The 22,868-nt window shown below is 37.6% G+C and overlaps 1 protein-coding gene across 1 annotated transcript in view; it reads left to right on the forward strand.

Moving 5' to 3' along the window:
• The window catches only part of MAK (male germ cell associated kinase), a 54,949-nt gene that overhangs the window by 17,066 nt on the left and 15,015 nt on the right, over positions 1 to 22,868 (forward strand). The window contains exons 3-9 of the mRNA XM_034660322.1: positions 2,324 to 2,378; positions 3,052 to 3,173; positions 6,185 to 6,264; positions 9,144 to 9,276; positions 12,425 to 12,596; positions 13,553 to 13,720; positions 17,453 to 17,764. Coding sequence (XP_034516213.1) covers positions 2,324 to 2,378; positions 3,052 to 3,173; positions 6,185 to 6,264; positions 9,144 to 9,276; positions 12,425 to 12,596; positions 13,553 to 13,720; positions 17,453 to 17,764 — 1,042 coding nt within the window. The remainder of the gene's footprint in view (positions 1 to 2,323; positions 2,379 to 3,051; positions 3,174 to 6,184; positions 6,265 to 9,143; positions 9,277 to 12,424; positions 12,597 to 13,552; positions 13,721 to 17,452; positions 17,765 to 22,868) is intronic.

Consider the following 22,868-nt stretch of genomic DNA (forward strand, 5'->3'; position numbering starts at 1 on the left):
CTGAGCCACCCAGGTGCCTGTAGGGTCCTTATTTTCATAATCCAGCTTTGTAATTTCTATACTTGAAGAAATATGTTTTAGAACATAAATCCTCTTTTTTCTTGTCTCTCATTTTGCATGGTGACTAAAAATTTGTTCATAAAAAATACAACCTCTATCTGTGGTGTTTATGGTAGAATTATTTTGTTACCTTTATTACTTTATTACTTTTGGTATATTCTAATGGTAACATTGGGATGGAAGAGGGAAAATAGAGAACAAAATGCAAGAAAGCAACCTTCTAATGGGAGAAGATATTTGCAAATAATATATCTGATGAGGGATTAATATCCAAAATAGATAAAGAACTTTTACAACTCAACACCAAAAAACCAAAAATAACCCAATTAAAAAATGGATGAGGACCCGAATAGACATTTTTCTGAAGACATACAGATGGCCAACAGACACATGAAAAGATGCTCAGCATCACTCATCATCAGGGAAATACAAATCAAATACACAATGAGATATCAGCTCACATTTGTCAGAACAACTAAAATCAAAAAGATAAGAAATAATGTGTTGGTGAGGATGTGGATAAAAGGGAACCCTTGTGCACTGTTGGTGGGAATGTAAATTGGTACAACCATTGTGGAAGACAGTACAGAGGTTCCTCAAAACATAAAAACAGAACTGCCATGATCTAGGAATTCCATTCCTGGGTGTTTACCCCCCAAAATGAAAAATATTAATTTGACTAATTTGACAAGATATATGCACCCCTATGGTTACTGCAGCATTATTTACAATAACCAAGATATGAAAGCAACTTAAGTATCCACTGATAGATGAATGGATAAAGAAGATGTGGTGTGTGTGTGTGTGTGTGTATAAAGGAATATTACTCAGCCATAAAATAGAATGAAATCTTGCTATTTGCAATGACATGGGTGGAGCTAGAGAATACTGGGCTAAGTGAAATAAGTCAGAGAAAGACAAATAACATATGATTTCACTCATATGTGGAATTTAAGAAACAAAACAAACAAGCAACGGGAAAAAAGAGAGAGAGGGAGAGGCAAACCAAGAAACAGACTCTTAACTATAGAGAACAAACTGATGGTTACCAGAGGGGAATGAGTGGGGGGATGGGTGAAACAGGTGATGGGGATTAAGGAGTGCACTTGCTGTGATGAGCACGGCTGATGTATGGAAGTGTTGAATCACTAGATTGTATACCTGAAACTAATAATATACTGTATGGTAACTAACTGTAACTTAAATAAAAACTATAAAAAAAAAGATGATGAAGATTTGGTATATATATATATATATATATATATATATATATATATAATGGAATATTACTCAGCTATAAAAAAAGAATGAAATTGTGCCCTTTATGATAACATAGCTGGGCCTAGAGAGTATCATGCTAAGTGAAACAAGCCAAAGAAGAACAAATAGCATGTGCTTTCATGTATATGTGCAATCTAAAAGAAAATAAAACGAACGAAAAAACAGACTCGTAAATATAGGGAACAAATTGGTGGTTGCAGGGTGGGGGAGGTGGATGAGAGAAATAGGTGAAGGGGATTAAGGGGTACAAACTTCCAGTTATAAAATAAATAAGTCACAGAGATGAAAAGTAGAGCAAAGGGAATATAGTTAATAATACTGTAATAATGTCAGATGGTGACTACACTTATCATTGGTGAGCATTTCATAGTGTACATAATTGTTGAATAACTATGTTATATACCAAAAACTAATGTAACATTGTATGTCAACTAAACAATGAAAATTAAGATAAAAAATTTTTTTAAAAAGAAAGCTATTTCTAAAGTTTGGTTGCTTCTGAATTTTTGTTGACCTGAATCACTTAACTTTATGGGCTTCTTGTTTAACACAGAGGTAATGATACAGAAGTTGTCAGATTGAATTATATCACTAAATTTGCTACCAAAATTTGTGATTTTCTTCCCCTATCCACCTTAGTGTTTCATATTTATCTGTTAAGTTCTAGAAAGAGGAAATTCGGAAGGGGCCCTTTTAGAAAAGCACAATTAAACTGATCAGGGAAATATGAGAAGGCTGCCAGAAAGGAAGATTAATGGTAATCCTTTCACCATTGTGTTTAAAAGCAGAATTTCAGATATAACATAATCGTGAACCAGTACCAAACAGCCTTGAAATATACAGAAGGGAGGTGACTTCCTTTTAAGCAGGGAGAGATCACAGCTTACCCGAAGTGAATATACTAGAGTAAGAAAGCCAACAGCGTAATTTGAGTTTCAAATCCTCTGTCCCTTTAAACTAAACGTTTCTTGTTTGATTTCAGAATGAAGAGAAAGTTCTATTCCTGGGATGAATGTATGAACTTGAGAGAAGTTAAGGTAAAATTCTACACATGAAAAGAACCCAAGGAGGCCTTCACTCTGCTTCACCCTGTCTCATTTCTGAGGATGGTAGCTAAAGGGATTGTTCTGTTCTTTGTGGGAAGCATTCAAAGATAATTATATTTCTTATATTTTTTCTTTATCTTCCTAAGTAAAGTAATTTCTCATCTGAATGTCAGTGGAGAACAGAAAAAAACTATATCCTCATATTTGAATGTATACTCTCACTTTTAAAAGAATGCTTTAATTCATGTTATCAAAGGAAAAACATCTTTTAATTATTACATACCATTTCTTTCTATTTTATGCTGTATAACTTGTATAAATTTTTGGATACCTTTGTGTAGAACTTCACGTAGTTAAGTCAGAAAAAATTTAGGCCTATTGAATAGACTGAGAAAAAAAAGTGACAGATTGAAGTGTTTGGTAGGTATTATTGACTTGGTTTATTTTTGTACTTACATTTATCACTTAAAACAATTACTGCTTACTTTAAATTGGTGTTCTAAGATGTTCTTATGTAAAATATTATAAACATTAAAACTTCATTCATTCATGAATTCAGAAGAAATGGAAGAACACTTAAGGTAATTATCATAAAGACTGATGAAATTTTGACAAATTCTATAACTTCGCTTTAAGAATTTTAATGCTTATTTGCTGTTTACAGTCTCTGAAGAAACTTAATCATGCCAATGTGATTAAACTAAAAGAAGTTATCAGAGAAAATGACCATCTCTATTTTATATTTGAATATATGAAAGAAAACCTCTATCAATTAATGAAAGACAGGTATGTCTTTATTTTATAAAAACTATAATGTTTTCCCTATTATCTCCTCTAGGAGTTCTTTGGATCCCTTCAATATGTCACACTTTACAGTGTACAGATTTATCACTCCAAAAGGTGGATCTAAATTAATTAGCTGTTACCTTTATAACCTTGAAGAAGAACCAGACGTAGTCACCATTTTTTTCTGATGTAAATACACACACTATCTATCTATACTTTTTGAAACAACATCTATCTATAGTTTGGCTTATTTGTTTGTTTTTTAAGTAGGCCCCACACCCAGCGGAGCCCAGCATGGGGCTTGAACTCATGACCCTGAGATCAAGAGCTGAGCTGAGATCAAGAGTCGGACCCTTAACCGACTGAGTCACACAGGTGCCCCCAAAATCTTTCTGTAGTTTTAAAACTAATAAAGCTGGACTTGAACAAAATTGAAATTACCTTCATTGCTCTCGCAAGCATATTGTGAAAGGTGAATAAAAAAAGGGAGGAAAGAATGAGGCAGGTTTCATGAAGAGATCTAATAAGTTCATTCACTGGAAAGTTTAAGTGAATGATAAAACTTAATCTGTTACCAATCCCAAAGAAATTCTTATTTTCATTTTTAAAGATTTTATTTATTTATTCGACAGAGATAGAGACAGCCAGAGAGAGAGGGAACACAAGCAGGGGTAGTGGGAGAGGAAGAAGGCAGGCTCATAGCTGAAGAGCCTGATGTGGGGCTCGATCCCATAACGCCGGGATCACGCCCTGAGCCGAAGGCAGACGCTTAACCACTGTGCCACCCAGGCGCCCCTTATTTTCATTTTTAAACCCATGAACAGAATCTCTCTTAGGAGAGCTGCAGTCATCTGCCTCGAGCTTGGGAAGGTTAATATTTTGGTGGTAGCTGTCGGTCACATGTGGGAGATTAATGTCCATTGTACCTGCTTTAAAGCCAGAGTTATTCAACAAAAGATCTTAAAATATTTTAGAAATAAATTTCCCAGCGGAATGATGACTGCTATCTATATTTCTTTCATACACACACATATACACACTCAAGGTAATCCTTAGGGATGGTGAGTGAATTTTTCTTTAATCATATTTTTCCTTCTTTCAAAATACCTATTCAGTGCCTATTAGGTTCCACAGGCTGATATCATTATAACATTAATAGCAGTTAAAATAAAAGTAAAGAAAATTTCTACCCCTCAAATCAGTGTTTATTTTTCTAGAGTTCTTTCTAGCCCTTGGATCCAGCCATGCCTGTTTTTATGTAGTTGCAATTTTAGTGGTGATCATTTTTTTATTTGATTGATTCACTTACAAGAATTTTGCTGATATATAATCTTCACAGTTACTATAGTTATTATGTTCTGTTAAATGACTATAGCATGTTTACTTATCTTATTTGAGGTTAAGTGGTATTTTTACACTTTGTTTTTGGTAGCTTAACTTCCTGATCATTGTTTTGAGGATGAAGATTAATTTTAAAGTCTTTTTTATTCAAATAAACTTTTTTTCTATTTTAATTGAAGGCCAATATACGTAAACCTTTGCTCCAATGCTATAACTGTACCTTTAATTTACAGCATTGTTTTTATAAATTTACATTGTTGGCAAGGATAAAAATATTTCATTTCTTTTAAAATTTATAGTTTATGAAAATGAGTTTTTAAAATATTTCAGTAATATGTGATCAATACTATTTTCAAACTTGATGTAAGACCAGTGTTTATCTTTCTTTTTCTGTTGTGTGTTCTCAGCCCATTTGGTGGGATATTTTACTTTTATTTCTTTTTTTTAAGATTCTTTTTTAAATTTATTTGACAGAAAGAGAGAGATTGCACAACCAGGGGGAGCGGCAGGCAGAGGGAGAGGGAGAAGCAGGCTCCCCCGCAGAGCAGGGAGCCCAATGTGGGCTCCATCCTAGGACTTTAGGATCATATCCTGAGCCGAAGGCAGTCACTTAACCAACTGAGCCCTTGGTGGGATATTTTAAAACATTACATAAGCATATAATATAGTTAACAATATTCAAAAATTAGTCATCCTCTACATGTTGAGAACATTCTGAATAAACACCCTAATCAATCATGCTATAATAAAGATGTTTGAAAATGTTGAAATTATGATGAGCTTTTGAAGTTTAAAATGATTACTTCCAAAACAGTATGGTTTCAGAGTCAGAGGATTAATTCAGGGTCAAAAAATTAATGTGTTGGTCACCTTAATTTGTGGCATGTTAGCAATTAATGTTTGTCTTAATTGAGTCCTTATTAGGATCTTACTTTAGACTTTATGTAAATTCCATATAAAGCCGCTCTGTCCAGTACAGTAGGTACTAGTCACATTTGACTCTTGAAGTCTTAAAAATGTGGCTAGTCTGGATTACGATGTGCTTTAAATGTAAAATAAAAATACACACCAGACTTTGAAACCGTGGTACAAAAAAGGAAATTCATTAATAATTTTTATATTGATTACATCTTGAAATAATATCTGGCATATATTAAATAAAATATATTGCTAAAAACTAACTTCACATGTTTCATTTGCTTTTCTAATGTGGCTACTAGAAAAAATTTAAATACACATGTGGTTCTCATTTGTGCCTCTTACTATACTTCCATTGGATGGTACCAGCAGACAACAGAACTGAAGCAGTTTTGCCCCCAAAACTCTTAAAGCCTACACGATACAGATTTGCACACTTGGCTTGTCTGATAGTTATCAGTTTGTCAATTTACTTTGCTCCTCTCAGGATGGTTTAAAATGTAGCCCTTGAATATTTGTGCAATACATTCATTACTGGATTTGAGTTTTTACCAAACATCAAAACAGACAAAAAATTCTAACTGTCACGTTTTAAATGCATAACCTGTAACAACTATAAAGCTATAAGTCACACCTTTGACCACTGTCATGAAGCCAACAGGGGCTCCAAGGGAGGAGGAATATCTGCCCTCTTGTTTTGGTTGGTTGGTTAACAGAACTACATGACTGTTTATCTGTTCCTGTCTTCACAGAAACAAGCTGTTCCCTGAGTCGGTCATCAGAAATATTATGTATCAAATATTGCAGGGGCTGGCATTTATCCATAAACATGGTAGGTTTAAATTTCCTTTCCCCGCGTCTTTAGATTACTGTTAAGGTCATGCACAGGAATTATATATAAGCGGTTAAATAATGTTATATTGAATAACTATAAATTTGGAGTATGGGGCTGCACACACTGACATTTTTATTTTAAAAACTTAGAATTTCTGTAACTCTATATACAGCACAGAATTTCTGTAATCTATAACTATCTTTCTCTATAGCAGAATTTGTTAACACTTTGATCGTCAGTCTTTACTCCCAGTTATCATACACCCATCCTACAACCTCATTCCCTGATTTTACCATGGAAATGAAAACAAAACAAACAAAAATGCCCTTCTTTTGGAAAAGACTGGAATGCTTTGATCACCTGACCACTTATTCACATTTAAAGAATTTAAAACGCCAGTGCTATGGGATTTTATAGTTTTCTTAGTATTTACATTTAGTTGTTTCTATTANAATGAAAACAAAACAAACAAAAATGCCCTTCTTTTGGAAAAGACTGGAATGCTTTGATCACCTGACCACTTACTCACATTTAAAGAATTTAAAACGCCAGTGCTATGGGATTTTATAGTTTTCTTAGTATTACATTTAGTTGTTTCTATTCTTTGAGTGAAATTAAAGAAAGTGCTTATTCCTCTTTTTATGAATTTCTTATTTATGTGATCTTTATTTATAGTTTTTTATGTATCTATCAAACCAAAATAATTTGTCCAAAAAGTTAATGTGATTATTATGAAAATGTTTGGCAAACATTTGTTTAGAATCCCAAAATGCTGAGGTACTAAACTGGAAGAGTGTGTCAGACCACTGCTGCATTATGAACACAGGCATTCGAGAATCCCCACCGTTAGCGTCCTTTCATGTTTGATCCCATATTTTATATTGTCTCCTTTTACCTTTAACTGTTACAGGAATTAATTTATTTTCTAAAAATGCTATTTATCATTTATCCCATATAAGCATTGTCAGAACATTCCCGAATCCCACTTTTTTGTCCTTTAAAAGTCTAAAGCCTAATTAAGGAGGGCACAAGATGTGATGAGCGCTGGGTGTTACACACAACTGATAAATTATTGAACTCTACCCCTGAAACTAATGATATATTATAGGTTGGCTAATTGAATTTAAATTTTAAAAAAATAAAAAGAAGGAAGATGTTAGTTAAAAATAAAAAGTCTAAAGCCTATGATAATGTACTATAATCCATTGATAAAAGTCATTATTAATTACATGGAAACAAAGGATATAAGTTATTTTAAATGTTCATAATGGATTTCCAATCTTCAACCCATTTTTAAACACTGGCCAGCATGGTAACTCGTGATATTTGCCTGAGTTAATTTATGCCAGTAGAAACAAGTGTGGTGTGGAAAATTCAAAAGCATTATGCATTATTTGATTTTTGGAAACAGCTTTGTGATTTATTGATATTTTTTAGGCTAGTAATAAAACTGGTTTTGATTCCTTGGGTATATATGAACTACCAGCAACTTCAGAGCATAAGTGGTTGAAGGAAGAAGTTAGCTTGGGGGTTAAAAATTGCTGCTACAACTAAATAATACGAATAATGTACAGTTGGTTATACAGCTGACGACACGGTGATTTGGGACACAAGACTCCAAGAACAGCAGACATTTTTACAAATGCTACATTATTCTTGCTATAGTGGATAAGATCTTAGATGTAATGTTTTGAGTAAATACTTTTAAAATAGTACCTGTCAAAAAACCAAAACAAATATTTTAGTTAAGATAGGACCAAGTTACCGATATATTTATAAGTGAGAATGGGAAAAACCTCAACTGTACAAATACGCAATTGGTTTCATTCTGTACAGTTTTATGGATTATGTCACTTTACTCACCACCACGTGTTCTCCTGTTCCTGTCTTCATGCTACAAAAGTGCAGTGTATCTCCCTTGAAAGTTCATGAAACGGATCTCAACAAGTTTGAGTATGAAGTTCCCGATAAACTGAGTACAAAACTGTTGTAGATGTCACAAACGTAGAGCCCACACCGGCTTAGAAGGAATCAAAAAGCTTAGGTTTAAAATTTGGCTTAAAAAGTTTAGGCTACAGCTATGTGAAAACCCCCATGATGATCACCCACAACAGATGACCAGGTCCCTTTGGATTCTCCCACCTCGCAAGGTCATTAGAAGACAGGCCATCTGTGTACAGTCAGCGAGCCTTAGATCCCCCTTAGAAATGTACGAGGAGGGCTTTCATGTTCTTCTTGCTGGCTTTTCTGCCTCATATTCACTGACCTGCCTTTCAGCCTCAGTAACCACTTACGTTACATACTGCATTGGTAAGTAACCATAATAATTATTGGGTTTTTCAATAAAGCAGCTACCAGGGGAGAACTGGGCTGTTAAATAAAATAACTGTACATTAAAGAATTGGGTAAAATGTGTGGAGTTCCATTTTTGTTTAACGGACTTTTCAAATAAGTGACATAAGCCTGATTATGCAGCTTTGCTCGGGCATTAGTTAGGCTCCTTCTCTCTGGGCCTCTACCTCCTCATTTACTACACAATAGTGACCATAATGCCTTCCTAAAGTTGTTGTGTAAATTAATGGAGATAATCATAATGTGGCAAGGTCTAGCCCAGTGCTTGAACTTACTGAATTCACAAACAGAAATATGTGTTAAGTGGGTATATTTAATGACCTCATGTACTGTGTGAACTTTCTCACCAAATTATTTTGAAAGCAGGGTCCCCACCTCCATCATTTGTTAGACAATAAATATGTTTTTTCCCCCTAAGTTCACATTCCTAATTACAACAGAGAGGCTCAGTTATATTTTGTTGAGAAGTCAAATGTGTATAAACATAATGATCAATTATTGTTTTTCCTCTCTATGTTACCAAGGTTTTTTTCATAGGGATATGAAACCAGAAAACTTGCTTTGTATGGGTCCAGAACTTGTGAAAATTGCTGATTTTGGGCTTGCAAGAGAATTAAGATCACAGCCACCATACACTGATTATGTGTCTACCAGATGGTGAGCACTTTTATGCAACTCCGTAGAGTTAGAAGTAGGTCTGTGTTGAAGTTTTACTACAGTGGGTCATCACATAGCTTTCTGGAGCTTCCATATTGAGTATTTAAAACAAAATACAGAACTGAATTTTGCATTCGGTGGAGACAGAAGGATTGGGTCATGACTATTCTGAAGGAAAGGGGATTCCATTCATTTGTTCATTCATTCAACAAACATTTATGGAAACCTACTATGTACTAGATACTATTTCAGGCATGGGGAATACAGAAGTGAACGAAACATAACATCCTGTATATAGAGAAGCAAGTTAAAAACATCATGAGTTACCAACAGAAAGACATACATGTGTTCATCGAAAGACATGCAATAGTCCCAAACCGCAAACTACCCAAATGTCCATTACATGTGGCATAATATATTCACCCAGTGGGAGGCTTTACAGCAATGAGAACAAAGGTCTACAACTACACACAACAATATGACCGAGTCTCACAGATATAATGCTGAGAGCAAGAGGCCAAACAGAAAAAAAGTACATATGGTATGATTCCATTTCTACAAAGTGCAAAAATAGAGAAAACGAATCTCTGTTGTTAGAAGTCAGGGTAGCAGTTACTTGACTAGTGACTGCAAGAGTGCAAGACACGGGCCTCCTGGGATGCTGATAACACCCAGTTTCTTGATCCTGGTGCTGGGTCAATGGTTATATTCTGTTTGTGACAACTTTTCAAGCTGTCCTCATATGATATGTGCATTTTTCTGCATGTGTATTACATTCCAATAAAAACAAGAATATTTATATATCAGGTGGTGATACATTATTATGGAGAAGAATAAAATATGGAAAGGGACAGGAACTAGGGAGATTAGGGGAGGGAAAGGGCATGCTGCTATTTTAAATAGAGGGTCTTGCTGAGAAGGAGATGCCAAGGCAAGAAGGAGATTTCAGGCAGAGAAAATGCTGAGTGTAGAGGCCTTGAGACAGGCAAGCCATGTGTGAATTCTGCAGAGAGCAGGATGGAGCAGAAGGACTGTAGTAGGAAATGGGGCTGGAGAGTTTATGGAGTGGCCAGAGTGCATCGGTCCTTACAGGTCATCCTTACGGTCATCGTAAGGACTGGTGGCTTGTTAATCTGAGCAAACTGGGGAGCCCCTGGAGGATGTTGAGAAGAGGTGCGATGTGATCCGCCAGGTCTTAAAAGTATCACTCTCACTGCTATGTTAAAAATAGATTTTAGGGGCGCCTGGGTGGCACAGTGGTTAAGCGTCTGCCTTCGGCTCAGGGCGTGGATCCCGGCATTATGGGATCGAGCCCCACATCAGGCTCCTCCGCTATGAGCCTGCTTCTTCCTCTCCCACTCCCCCTGCTTGTGTTTCCTCTCTCGCTGGCTGTCTCTATCTCTGTTGAATAAATAAATAAAATCTTTAAAAAAAATAGATTTTAGAAGAGCAAGGGAAGAAGTAGGGAGACCAGGTAGCAGGCTGTTAAAATAATTCTGGCAGGAAATGACAGTGACTTGATCTGGCGGCCATGGAGGTGGTATTTTTAAAGTAGAGCAGCCATGATTTCCTGACGAACCAGATGTGGGGTATAAGATAAAGGAGTCAAAGATTCTAAGGGGATTTTTGTCTTGTTTTGTTTCTTGAGCAACTAGAAGGATGGTGTCCAGACTAATTGAGATGGGAAATACCAGGGAGTTTTGGGGGGAAAGAAGCACATTTCCAGTTTTGGTTGAGTATCTGTTTTCAGCTGGGTAAATTTAGATGCTATAAATAAAATTGAGAAGACTTGTTTTCAACATTTAAACTTGGCAAGACATTCAAAACTATTAATTTTATCTCATAAAAAATCAAAACATAGTAACAAGTATTGGCAAGGACACGGAGAAACTGGATTCATCATACATTGCTGGGGTGAATGTAAAATGGCACAGAAGAGTCAACAGTTCCTCAGTTGGTTAAACATACAGTTACCATGGGATCCCGCAATTCCACACCTTGGTATACACACCCCAGAGAAAGGAAAGCACACATCCACACAAAAACTTGTATATGAATGTTCAGAACAGCATTACTTAAAATAGCCAAAAATTGGAAACAACCCAAATGCCCATCCACTGATGAATGGATAACTAAAGTGTGCCATATAATGGAATATTATTTGGCAGTAAAAAGAATGAGGTACTGAGAGGGGCTACAACTTGTTTAAACCTTGTAGACATGTTAAGTGAAAGAAGCCAGTCCACGAGAACTGGATAGAATATAGTTCCACTGGTATGAAGTACACACAATTGGCAAATCTCTAGAGACAGAAAGTAGACTAGCGCTAGGGATACAGGGATATTGGAGAGGTGTGATGTTTCTTTTTGGGGCAATGATAATGTTCAAAATTGACTGGGATAATGGATTACACACTCCATGAATATACTTAAAGCCACTGAGTCATACACTTTTAAATGGATGAGTTGTATATTATTCGAATTGTATCTCAATAAACCTGTCAAAGAAAGGTACTCAGAAGCAAAAAGACAGTACTATGAAATATTTGGGCTGATAAATCTACACATTTCAATGTGAAAAAAAAGTTAGAATTGAGACTATTTTTCAGGTACCTTTGCTCTCATAAATGGGGTATTTTTCTCCCTTAAAGATATCGTCAGTTGGAGGAACTGAGTCCACTGAAAGAGTCAGCACTTTCAATCTGATAAGTAAAAAGAAGAAGAAAACCCCACTACTTAGGGATAATCTTTGTTAATTTTTTGTTTTCTATCCTTCATATAAATATATCATGGATATAATGCTTTGTAAAATTATACAACTCTTCTCCTTCAGAATATGTCTGCTTCCGTTCAGAGCTTCCCCAACCCTGTCTTATAGTACTTATTTCCTTCCATATTTATCCATTTGAGTTCCTAACTTAGGCCACTTGGACATTTCATGTATATGTGTCTTCTCCAGTTCCACCATGTGTGGTCAGGGAAAATGTGTTATGTCCGACTGAGCCCCAGTATGCTGTACAAATGCCGGACACATAGAAGGCACTTAATACTGGTTCCTTGATTGAAATGCATGACCGAACCCCACCCCCTCTCCATCTTTCCAACTCCAACCAAAATGGCCTGTTTTGTTTTGTTTTCTATTTTCATAGGTATCGTGCCCCTGAAGTTTTACTAAGATCTTCAGTTTATAGCTCTCCCATTGACGTGTGGGCTGTTGGGAGCATAATGGCTGAACTATATACATTAAGACCACTTTTCCCAGGGACAAGTGAGGTCGATGAAATCTTCAAGATTTGCCAAGTTTTAGGGACTCCCAAAAAAGTGAGTACTCTTGTCCTGAAGTTGTTATAACTTTTGATTATTTATAACTTTTACCTAGCTCTCTGATATTTTCATTTCCAAATAGGCTTATGCTTTAAAGGTTATTTTTCTCATCTTTTTTTTTTTTAATTGGGTGGTTTGAGAAGCCAGAATCCCCACAAGACTGGAGAAAAAAGGGTTCTTGCCTTTAAGAACTTATAGGGAACATTATATTTAGAATTCTGTATATTTAACTTTGGGTTGATGACCAGCTGATGACCTCGTAGCCATCTTTGCTTATATTCTCTTTCCCACTTGTTCTATGAACGTTTATTGGCATCAGCTCTTGAATCCCAGATATCCTGGACCATTTCCTCTTAACCTTTTCTTGTTTCCTTTTATATACGTCTGCCATAGATATTTGATTTCTTGAGCTGAGTACTTCTTAATTAACTACTGCATTCAGCCAGACCTTACTTTCTGATATGTACTTAATAAGTACGTGTAATTACATCCTAATTATATTAGTATGTGCTTGGTAGTTAAAATAGTTATGAAAGCTTTAACATAATTTGTTATTTCCTAGGTACATGCAGTTTTTAGCACTGGCTGCAATGTCTAACAGAATGAGGGTCTTTGTAATAACCAGCTGCTTCGTATACCACTCGTGCTTATTTAATCAAAGTCACCTGGGGTATCATCATCAAGATCCAAAAACTGGACAAGAGTTTAATATTTTGAAATTCATAAAAGTGCTTTCTCATTTTCCCCTAACTCTCAGTTCAATATTCTTTCTATACTATTTATAGCACTGAGTTGTAGATGTGGTCTGGTATTTCATTCTCTGTTTATATGAATCGACACTAAAATTTTCACCACCAGTGATTTTTATATTGTACCTATGTTTTTAAATTGATTACTAAAAACCATTTTCTTTTTGCTCTCCTGTCCCACCCACTTATATATTCCTGAGACAGAGTGACTGGCCAGAAGGGTACCAGCTTGCATCCTCTATGAACTTCCGTTTTCCCCAGTGTGTCCCTATAAATTTAAAAACTCTTATTCCCAATGCCAGTAATGAAGCTATTCAGCTTATGACTGAAATGCTGAACTGGGATCCAAAGAAGCGACCAACAGCAAGTCAGGTAAGATGAATCCCCCTGGTACAGTGGGTTTTTCTTTTTTCTTTCTTTCTTTTTTTTTTTTTTTTTGCTTTTGAGATTTTACAATACCAGGAATTTTTTCATTTAAAGCAAGTCTGTTCTCAACCAGGGTTTTACCAGCCTGTAAGTAAGCCTGAAAGTGTGGGCATCCAATATATAATAAACTCATTTCTAGGCCTATAACATCCCTGGAAGAATTGAGAAAACAGCTGCTCCAATGGTTTTCTGTGTCTTTTGGTTCCAATGAGGTTGAGGCTGAAAGGAATTAATTTCTGTAATGATAAAAATTCAGGCATGTGATGGCTAATTAGGAAGAAACTTGTCACTGGTAGTAAAAGGTCATCTCTTTAGTTGTGCAACATAGGAGACTTTCTATGCTCTCCTGTGGTTTAGAGGTGGGGTCTTGTTCACTCTACGCAAAGGTATCACGCCTCCGTAGGACTGCAGTATTGTTCACTCTCCAGCTCCCACAAGAGGCCAGCAGGTGGCACCCTCGCTCGGCTCCTTCGTGACCAGCCCTTAGACATCTACAGATACTCAAGTCTCACAGTCTTCAAAATGCCATGGTTGTCTTTGCAAAGGGCTTAGATGGAAAAAGTGATAATAAGCTTTCTTGTATTCTTATTGTTATTTAAATATAAATTCAGCATTAAAAGCACCAAAAAAATTTTGGCTTTTTAAAAATTTAACTTGAGAAATGTTTTCTGAAGGTAAAGTGGAAGAACAAATGGAAAGAATAGGCAAGACAGGTTTGAACAAGACTAAGTAACTGGAGGACAGTGGTAGGGGCAAACAGCTTGCCCAATCAAATATTAAAATAATCTGTAAAGTGAAAGGATTACAACAGTGAAGGGACTAGCATAAGAACCGACAGAGAGCCCGACTTGCAGAAGATGTAAGTCAGCAGTGGGTAAACATGGCATCACAAATTGGGGGGAGGGGGACTGTCACTGGCACAATTAGTTAATTCTCAGGAAAAATGTAAATTTAGGTTATTTCTTGTCATACTTTTCAAGTAAATCACAGAAGGTTAAATAATGAGGACAAACTAAACTATCAAGAACTAAAGAAAGTATAGGTATTTAATCTCAAGCTAAGAAATAGATGAGTATAAAAGTAACAGAAGAAACCACAAAGGGAAAACTTGGATTTTTTTTTTCATCATGATAAGTGCGCTCCTCACGCCCCATCACCTATTTCCCCCATACCCCTACCCACCTCCCCTCTAGTAACCATCAGTTTGTTCTCTGTAGGGAAAACTCAGATTTGATCACATAAAAATTAAATTTTTTTCCCTTATAAAAATCTTAAGGTTGGAAGACAAACAGCAAGAATTCTTTTTAACAAATGAGACGGTGTTTTCTAATGTTTCTAAATACTTAATAACTTTTGTAATAAGAATATAATAAAAGTCTTTAACTCTTACCTAAAAAAAGATAAGTGGGCATGAGACATTTTTAAAAAATCAGAAAAAGAAATAAAAATTACCAAAAAAAATTTTTTTAATGTGCAGCCATTGTTCATTATGGTAAAATGCAAAAACAACAACAACAAGGCAACAAAAAACAGCTGAAAGGCTATTTCTCTAAGTAATGGGAAATATTTTTGCAATGCAGTATATCAAGAATGTTGAAAACAATCAGAAAGCTGGATAAAGATTTATGCCCACAGTTGTTCAAAGCTAATTAAAAACTGCCCATTGGAGGTATAGACCTAAGCGTTCCTAAGGGAACATTTAAAGTATATATATCCTTAATATAGACTACTTTGCCCCCATTAAAAATGGAATTTTTAAAATAAAGTAACCATTTTGGAGAATCCTTAAGTCCAAATGCTAAGTTTAAAAGTAGGCTAGAATATTATACATATAATATGATTTTATTTTAAATATATATATATATTATATTCTATTGTATGACTAGAAAGAAGTACAAAAAAGCAAAACATCAAAATGTGAGCAACAGTTTTTTCCTGGTGTTGGCATTGGGGATTATTTTAATTTCTTCTTGAGAACTTTCCATACCTCCTTATTCTATGCAATGATCAAATATTTCCCGAAGAAACAGGAAAAAACAAACTCTTTCTTCAAGACTCACCTCTTCTTGAAGGATGGTAGCTGATATCTTAAAGAGGAAAAATTGCTACAGATGAAGCTTTGAAATTGCAAATCACATTGATAAATGTTCTAGCTCCAAAATACAGTACATTTTTAATTTAGGAGTATTGACATACTAATTAATAGGACTTAATTAAGAAATTGAGTGCTTTCTGTGCGTCAGGTACTGATGTATTTAAATCGCCTATATTGCAGAGCTCCACTTAGCAATGTCCGTATAATTAACACATACGTCAGTTGTGGTAGGGGACATCGCAGAATACAAACTCTTTCTACAGCTGCCAAAATATACCTCCCTGACCTTAACCTCTTTCTGGTCCACTATTTCACAGCCCTGCTTTTTAGTGGAAGCAGGGAGACCTAGGTAGGGAGAGGTGAATTTATAGGATACAGGAGCCATGTACAGAGCCACATCTCTCCCTCCAAAAACTGCCCTTGCATAACCTGAGAAGTTAACTCTGGGTCAGAGCTGTGCTCACACATCGGTGGGTACCGGCTTAGGGCAGGATGTGCAGGGTAACAGGGCTTGGCTACCTTAAGGTGCCCTTCCTACTTCCCCCCAGACACACAAACACGAACTGCAGAACTGGAAACTTTCCTCCTTAATCCAGGCATATGATGACTGGTAAAGGGATCAGCATCAACAGCTGAGCCACACAGAAGGCTTCAGACATTCTCGAGACCAATTTTCATCAACCTTAGCACTCGTGACAGTTGGAGCAGATCCTTCTTTGTTGTGAGGGCCATCCTGTTATCGTAGGCTGTTCAGCAGCATCCCTGGCAGCATGCCTAGATGCCAGTCGCACCTCCCACCCCCAAGTTGTGACTATAAAAAAAAAAATGTCTCCAGAGGGGACAGACTGCTCCCAGTGGAGAACCACAGCCGTAGACTGTGTCACCAGACGGTCATCAGGGGCCCTCCCCTCAACCCCACCACCTCCACGCAGCAGCAGCAACTGACTGATCTAGTTACAACCCAAACAGTGATCATTTTTTATTATTTTTATATTGTCTTCTCAGAAATATCTTCTCTTTGCTGGCATATTGCTATAATTAGCTCTACCACATATGCGTTTATAATCTCCTTTCTTAGAATTTTTTTATTGCTAGTAGGTATGTAGCTATCCTTAGACTAAGAGTAGCCCTGAATTTTATATAATATTCTAGTTAATCATTTAAAATGAACTACACAGAAAGTTTTCTTAACTCATTTCCTACTGAATGGATTCTAAATCATGATCAGTATCTAGCATTTTAGTCTGAATTAATCACATCAAATTTAGCCAATGTTATAAGTTAGATTTTGTTTTCATGTAGAATCTTTAAATACAACAGTTGCTTTGCCTGGACATTACATGTGAGTTTTACATTCTTCCTACTATGTTGTACCTTATTTTTTAAATGAAATTTATTTCCTAAATCATTATTTCCTGGTTATCTTTTTGAAGGTACTACATAAGGGGAAAACTGAATGCTTTCTAAGTCTTTGAAGTTCATCTAGGCTAGTGCTGTATGCCGAGCCCACTGCCAGTCAGTCGTTTATGCACAATAAATTTAGGTGTAACCGTTTTCCACTTCTTATTTCCATACTTTTATAGGCATTGAAACACCCGTATTTTCAAGTTGGTCAAGTATTAGGCCCTTCCTCACATCATCTGGAATTGAAACAATCTTTAAATAAGCAGGTGCAACCACTAGAATCAAAGCCATCTCTAGGTGATCTGGAGTCTAAGCCTCTGCCGGACATAAATGATCAGAATGTCAGACAGCCCCTGCCGAAAAACAGCCACCAGCCACTGCAGTCCATCCAGCCGCCACAGAACGTGAGTGTCCAGCCAGCGCCAAAGCAGCCGAATCAACAGAAACAGCCACAAACCCTGTTTCCAAGTATCGTCAGAAACCTGCCAACCGTAAGTAGCCCACAAACAACACTTCAGGTGCAACAGTTTGGCTCAGTTAGGATTTTATTTTCTAGGCATTCCTAAAAATGTGGGGGAAGCTATAAAAGATTATTTATGTTAAAGTCCCTGCTTCCTCTGGCAGGAGTTTAGCAAGAGATAACCTAAAATTCAAATATGGTTTATAAAAAGAAAAACAGCCAAGATGAATGTAATAAAGTTTGGATGCTACAGACTTTAACAGTTATTTAGATGCGAAAGAACTCAAAGAATTTAATAGAATCTGGGACTCGAGAGCTGATCCTAAATCGTAAGGATTTTAACAGTAATTTTATACTGTTTTTAAATACTAATGAACATGAACAGAATGGGTTTTTTAAGTATCAAGCATAGTCTAAGACTTTCTCTTCCTATTTCTTTTGTAAGGTTCAGGGAGCTCATCAGGGGCCATAATAGCTCTCTCCTCAAGATGTGTACTCCCAAACACATTTGCATTGTGGGCATTTTAAGGACTGAGAGATCTCAACGAGTACTGTCCAATTCCTTATCTATTCCTGCCATCCTTATATAAGCCAGCCCTGCTCCCAATAGCACTAATCCTATTCTACCATACTATTAATTACTTGGTTCTTACGTGTATTGTGTATTATCTCGCTCTTCCTATAGAATGTAGGCTCCGTGAGATCAGGGATGTTTGTCTGTTTGTTTATCAGTACGGGCCCTGAACCCAGAATGGTGCCTGGCACGTGGTTGAATTCTCAGTTTATTTGTTGAACAAATGAATTAATTGTCCATACTACCTCTAGGAGGCTACATCATCTAGGGGCATTTCTTTTCTTTATTTTTTTATAAGATTTATTTATTTTAGAGAGAGAAAGAAAGCACATGAGCAGGAGGGGCAGCAGGAGAGAAAATCTCAAGCAGACTCCATGCTGAGTGTGGAGCCCAACACCGGGCTCGATTCCACAACCTTGAGATCACTACCTGAGCCGACACCAAGAGTTGGACGCTTAACAAACTGCACCACCAAGGCGCCCCCTCTTTGGGACATTTCTGACTATTCGGAAGTTCTTGCTTATACTGAATTAAAATCTGGTTTTCTGGGGCGCCTGGGTGGCACAGCGGTTAAGCGTCTGCCTTTGGCTCAGGGCGTGATCCCGGCGTTANGCACATGAGCAGGAGGGGCAGCAGGAGAGAAAATCTCAAGCAGACTCCATGCTGAGTGTGGAGCCCAACACCGGGCTCGATTCCACAACCTTGAGATCACTACCTGAGCCGACACCAAGAGTCGGACGCTTAACAAACTGCACCACCCGGGAGCCCCCTCTTTGGGACATTTCTGACTATTCGGAAGTTCTTGCTTATACTGAATTAAAATCTGGTTTTCTGTAGCCTTTTTTTTTTAAAGATTTTATTTATTTTTTTGAGAGAGAGAGAGAGCATGCAAGCATGAGGGAGAGGCAGAGCCTGATGCGGGATTCGATCCCAGGACCCTGACATCATGACCTGAGCCAAAGGCAGCCGCTTAACTGACTGAGCCACCCAGGTGCCCCTTCTGTAGCTTTTAATAAAAGTGAATCACTCTTCGAGAAAAGCAGCCATTCAGATATTTTAAAATAGCCCCTATATCACCTGCCCTTTTCTCTAGGAGAAACATCCCCCTTTCCCTCCCACTCCACACATGACATCATTCACCAATGCCTGAGTGATCCCTGGTTCCTGTGTAGGAAGGAGCNCTGGTTTTCTGTAGCCTTTTTTTTTTAAAAAAAGATTTTATTTATTTATTTGAGAGAGAGAGAGAGCATGCAAGCATGAGGGAGAGGCAGAGCCTGATACGGGATTCGATCCCAGGACCCTGACATCATGACCTAAGCCAAAGGCAGCCGCTTAACTGACTGAGCCTCCCAGGTGCCCCTTCTGTAGCTTTTAATAAAAGTGAATCTCTCTTCGAGAAAAGCAGCCATTCAGATATTTCAAAATAGCCCCTATATCACCTGCCCTTTTCTCTAGGAGAAACATCCCCAGTTCCCTCCCACTCCACACATGACATCATTCACCAATGCCTGAGTGATCCCTGGTTCCTGTGTAGGAAGGAGCCTTTGAGTCCCCTCACCATCCTGCTTTCCATTTAGAATGAGGCTGCCAGAACCAGAGGCAAACCACGGGAAGGGAGTATAAACCACGTGAATCACCTCCAACATTCCAGAACCATATGTGCACTCATGCCACCAAAGATTACATTTTTGTTGTTTGGTTTTTTGTTTTTTGTTTTTTTTTGGAAGGCACATCAAATGTTGACTCATACTGAGAGGAAAAGAAAAGAAATGAATATTTATTGAATATCTACTAAGTGCCATGTACTTGTATGCATTCACTAAGTTAAAGTACCCTCATATCCTAGCCCTAAATTTTTAGGTAGCTAACAGGTTCCAGAGATGGGATTGAACATTCCATCAGCTAAAATTCCTAAGTCTGTTTTTTACAAGTGCTTTTGCTAAATCACATATTCTTTACTTCTTTCTTGTGTATTTGATCTCTGGGGTTCAAAAAATTGCAAGACCTTAGTTCTACCTCTCCAATTTCTAAAGTATTATTATCTGGTCAGTTCAACCGTTTTTGCCTAGCATGTCACTAACTATGCATTGCTTTAGCTGTTCATTTGCTTTTTTCCTCCTGCACCTTCATGATGAACAGAATGGCAATGAGCCCTTGAGCAGGCCACTAGGACCCTCCTGTAGAACGAAACCGATCCACTGAGAGTACTCTTGGTCAGACTACTGAACAGTGTATTTCGTCTGCTTGGGCTGCTATAACAAAATACCATAGACTGGGTGGCTTTTAGCCAGAAATTTATTTTCTAGATGCCGGGAAGTCCAAGATCAGAGTATTAGCCAATTTGATTCCTAGTGAGGGCCTTCTTCCTGGTTTGTAGAAAGTGCCTTCTCTCTTTGCCCTCACATGGCAGAGAGAATAAGCAGGCTCTCTGGAGTCTCTTTCATGAGGGCACTAATCCCATCATGAGGGTCTCATCCTCATGACCTCATCCAAACTCTAGTTACCTCCCAAAGGCCACTTGTCCAAATACCATCACATTAGACTTGGGGGATAAATTTGGGCGGGGGGATGTACAAATTTCAACATATAAATTTGGGGGGAAATAAACATTGAGTCTGTAACAGTGCTGACCCACCTTTGTTGTCCTTAGTCACTTCACTTCACTGATAGCATCAAAGACTCTGTCACCGACTTTGTTGAAGGCCACAAAGACTACATGTATTCATTGTTTGCTTTTTATAAAAAATGGTGGCCTATAGGATCTACCCACATTTTCCCCGCAGTGCTCAAAAACTCTGCCTTTAATAACTGATTTTAGAATCTTTGCCCTCATCCTGTACCAAACGTGTTAAAGTGGAGTTTGCAAAAATCCACCTTCTACTTCATAAACATTATTCATATTTGCCCCTTTCCAGTCTTCTCAGACACACAGGACGACCTGATACAACTGCCGTTGCTCAGCCGCATACAGCACCAGCACCCTACAAAACAACTCACTGAAATAAGAGGCTCAAACTCAGCTAAATAGAACCTTTGATTAGCTCTACTTCTCTGGGATCTTAGATTGTTTTATTCTCCTTAGTCTAGAGTTAATTTTCCCGGCAAAGAAAACAATAGTATAATAGAGGTTGGCAAACACCTTTTCTGTCATCAGCCGTCACTAAGGCATCACGGGCTCCAAGCAACAGCATATCTATTCTTTAAACATCTTCTTGCCCCAAACATAGCTGTATTCGCTGACCTTGCTTCCAAATTCTGATTTTCAGTTACCTTTTGGATTTTTCAGTTTATGTGCCCCAAAACTGCCCCAGATAAATTTGAATAAAACCATTGTCTGGTCCAGGTCAGGTGGTCTTCCTCATTCCTTATTTTTATTAACAGAGCCACCATCCTGAAACAATCAGGCTGAAACTTTTAAGGTCATCCCTGCCCTTCCTTGTCTGTATCCATTAGGATTACATTCTGTGACTTATGATGGAAACCTGACCACTGAGGCTCAAACAATAACGGGTTATTTTCTCACATAACAAGAAGTCAGGTAGTGGGCCAAACCAGGGCTGGTGCAGACTGTAGAAGGAACCAGACTGCTTCTGTCTTCCTGTTCTGCCATGGTTATTCCTGTGGCCACTCCTAGCTGCCACTCCTTTGGGTTTGCTTCTGCACTCTAGAAGAGGGAAGAGTGAAAGCCACTGGCATGCCAGGGAAGTCCAAAAACAGCTCTCCTGGAAGTCCCTCCAGTAGACTTACACTGACAACTCATTAGCTAGATCATGTCACATGGCTAAATATAGCTGCGAAGGAGGCTGGGAATTCAGGTATTTTAAGTAGGCATATTGCTGCACTGAACCAAATCTATTAGTAAGGAAGACGGGAAGAATGGCTACTGTGTGGGCCCCTAGCTGTGTGTACCACACTCTCCTCTGACCTCTGTTCAGGGAGAGGCAAATCCCAGGCCTTTTATTCCTTGTTAAGAGCAAATGTATTCTTTCGTGAGCATTCCAGTGTAACTGCAGAGGCTTCCTATCTGAAGAGCCTGGCCTTCTAGAATGTTGCCTTCTCTCACCACTTTTTAGCTCAAACACATTCAGTGTTCTTCACTGCCCACAGGAGAGCTGCAACTCGTTAGACACAGGGGGCCTTCAAACTCTTTCATCAGTCTGTCTTTGCAACCCTGTCCTCTACTATTTCCAGCACCAACCATCTACTTTGATAAGCTAGGTCTACCCTTTCTTCCTGGGAAATACTCTGGCACTTTTCTTTTTTTTTTCTTTTTTCTTTTCTTTTCTTTTTTTAAAGTAGGCTCCATGCCCAGTATGGAGCCCAACATGGGGCTTGAGCTCATGACCCTGAAATCAAGACCTGAACTGAGATCAAGGGTCAAACATTCACTGACTGAGCCACCCAGGTGCCCCTGGCCCTTTTCTATTAAAAAGTTGTACTCCGTATATGTTCTCCCAAACTCTGGTACAACAGTAATAGTAATAACAACCATACCACCTAACTTTAATAACTTGTTATGTGTTAGGCCCTATCCTAAGGACTTTCAAGGTATTTTACTATT

This window comes from Ailuropoda melanoleuca, chromosome 5 (genome assembly GCF_002007445.2).
Source record: "Ailuropoda melanoleuca isolate Jingjing chromosome 5, ASM200744v2, whole genome shotgun sequence".
In the NCBI taxonomy this organism is placed as follows: Eukaryota; Metazoa; Chordata; class Mammalia; order Carnivora; family Ursidae; genus Ailuropoda; species Ailuropoda melanoleuca.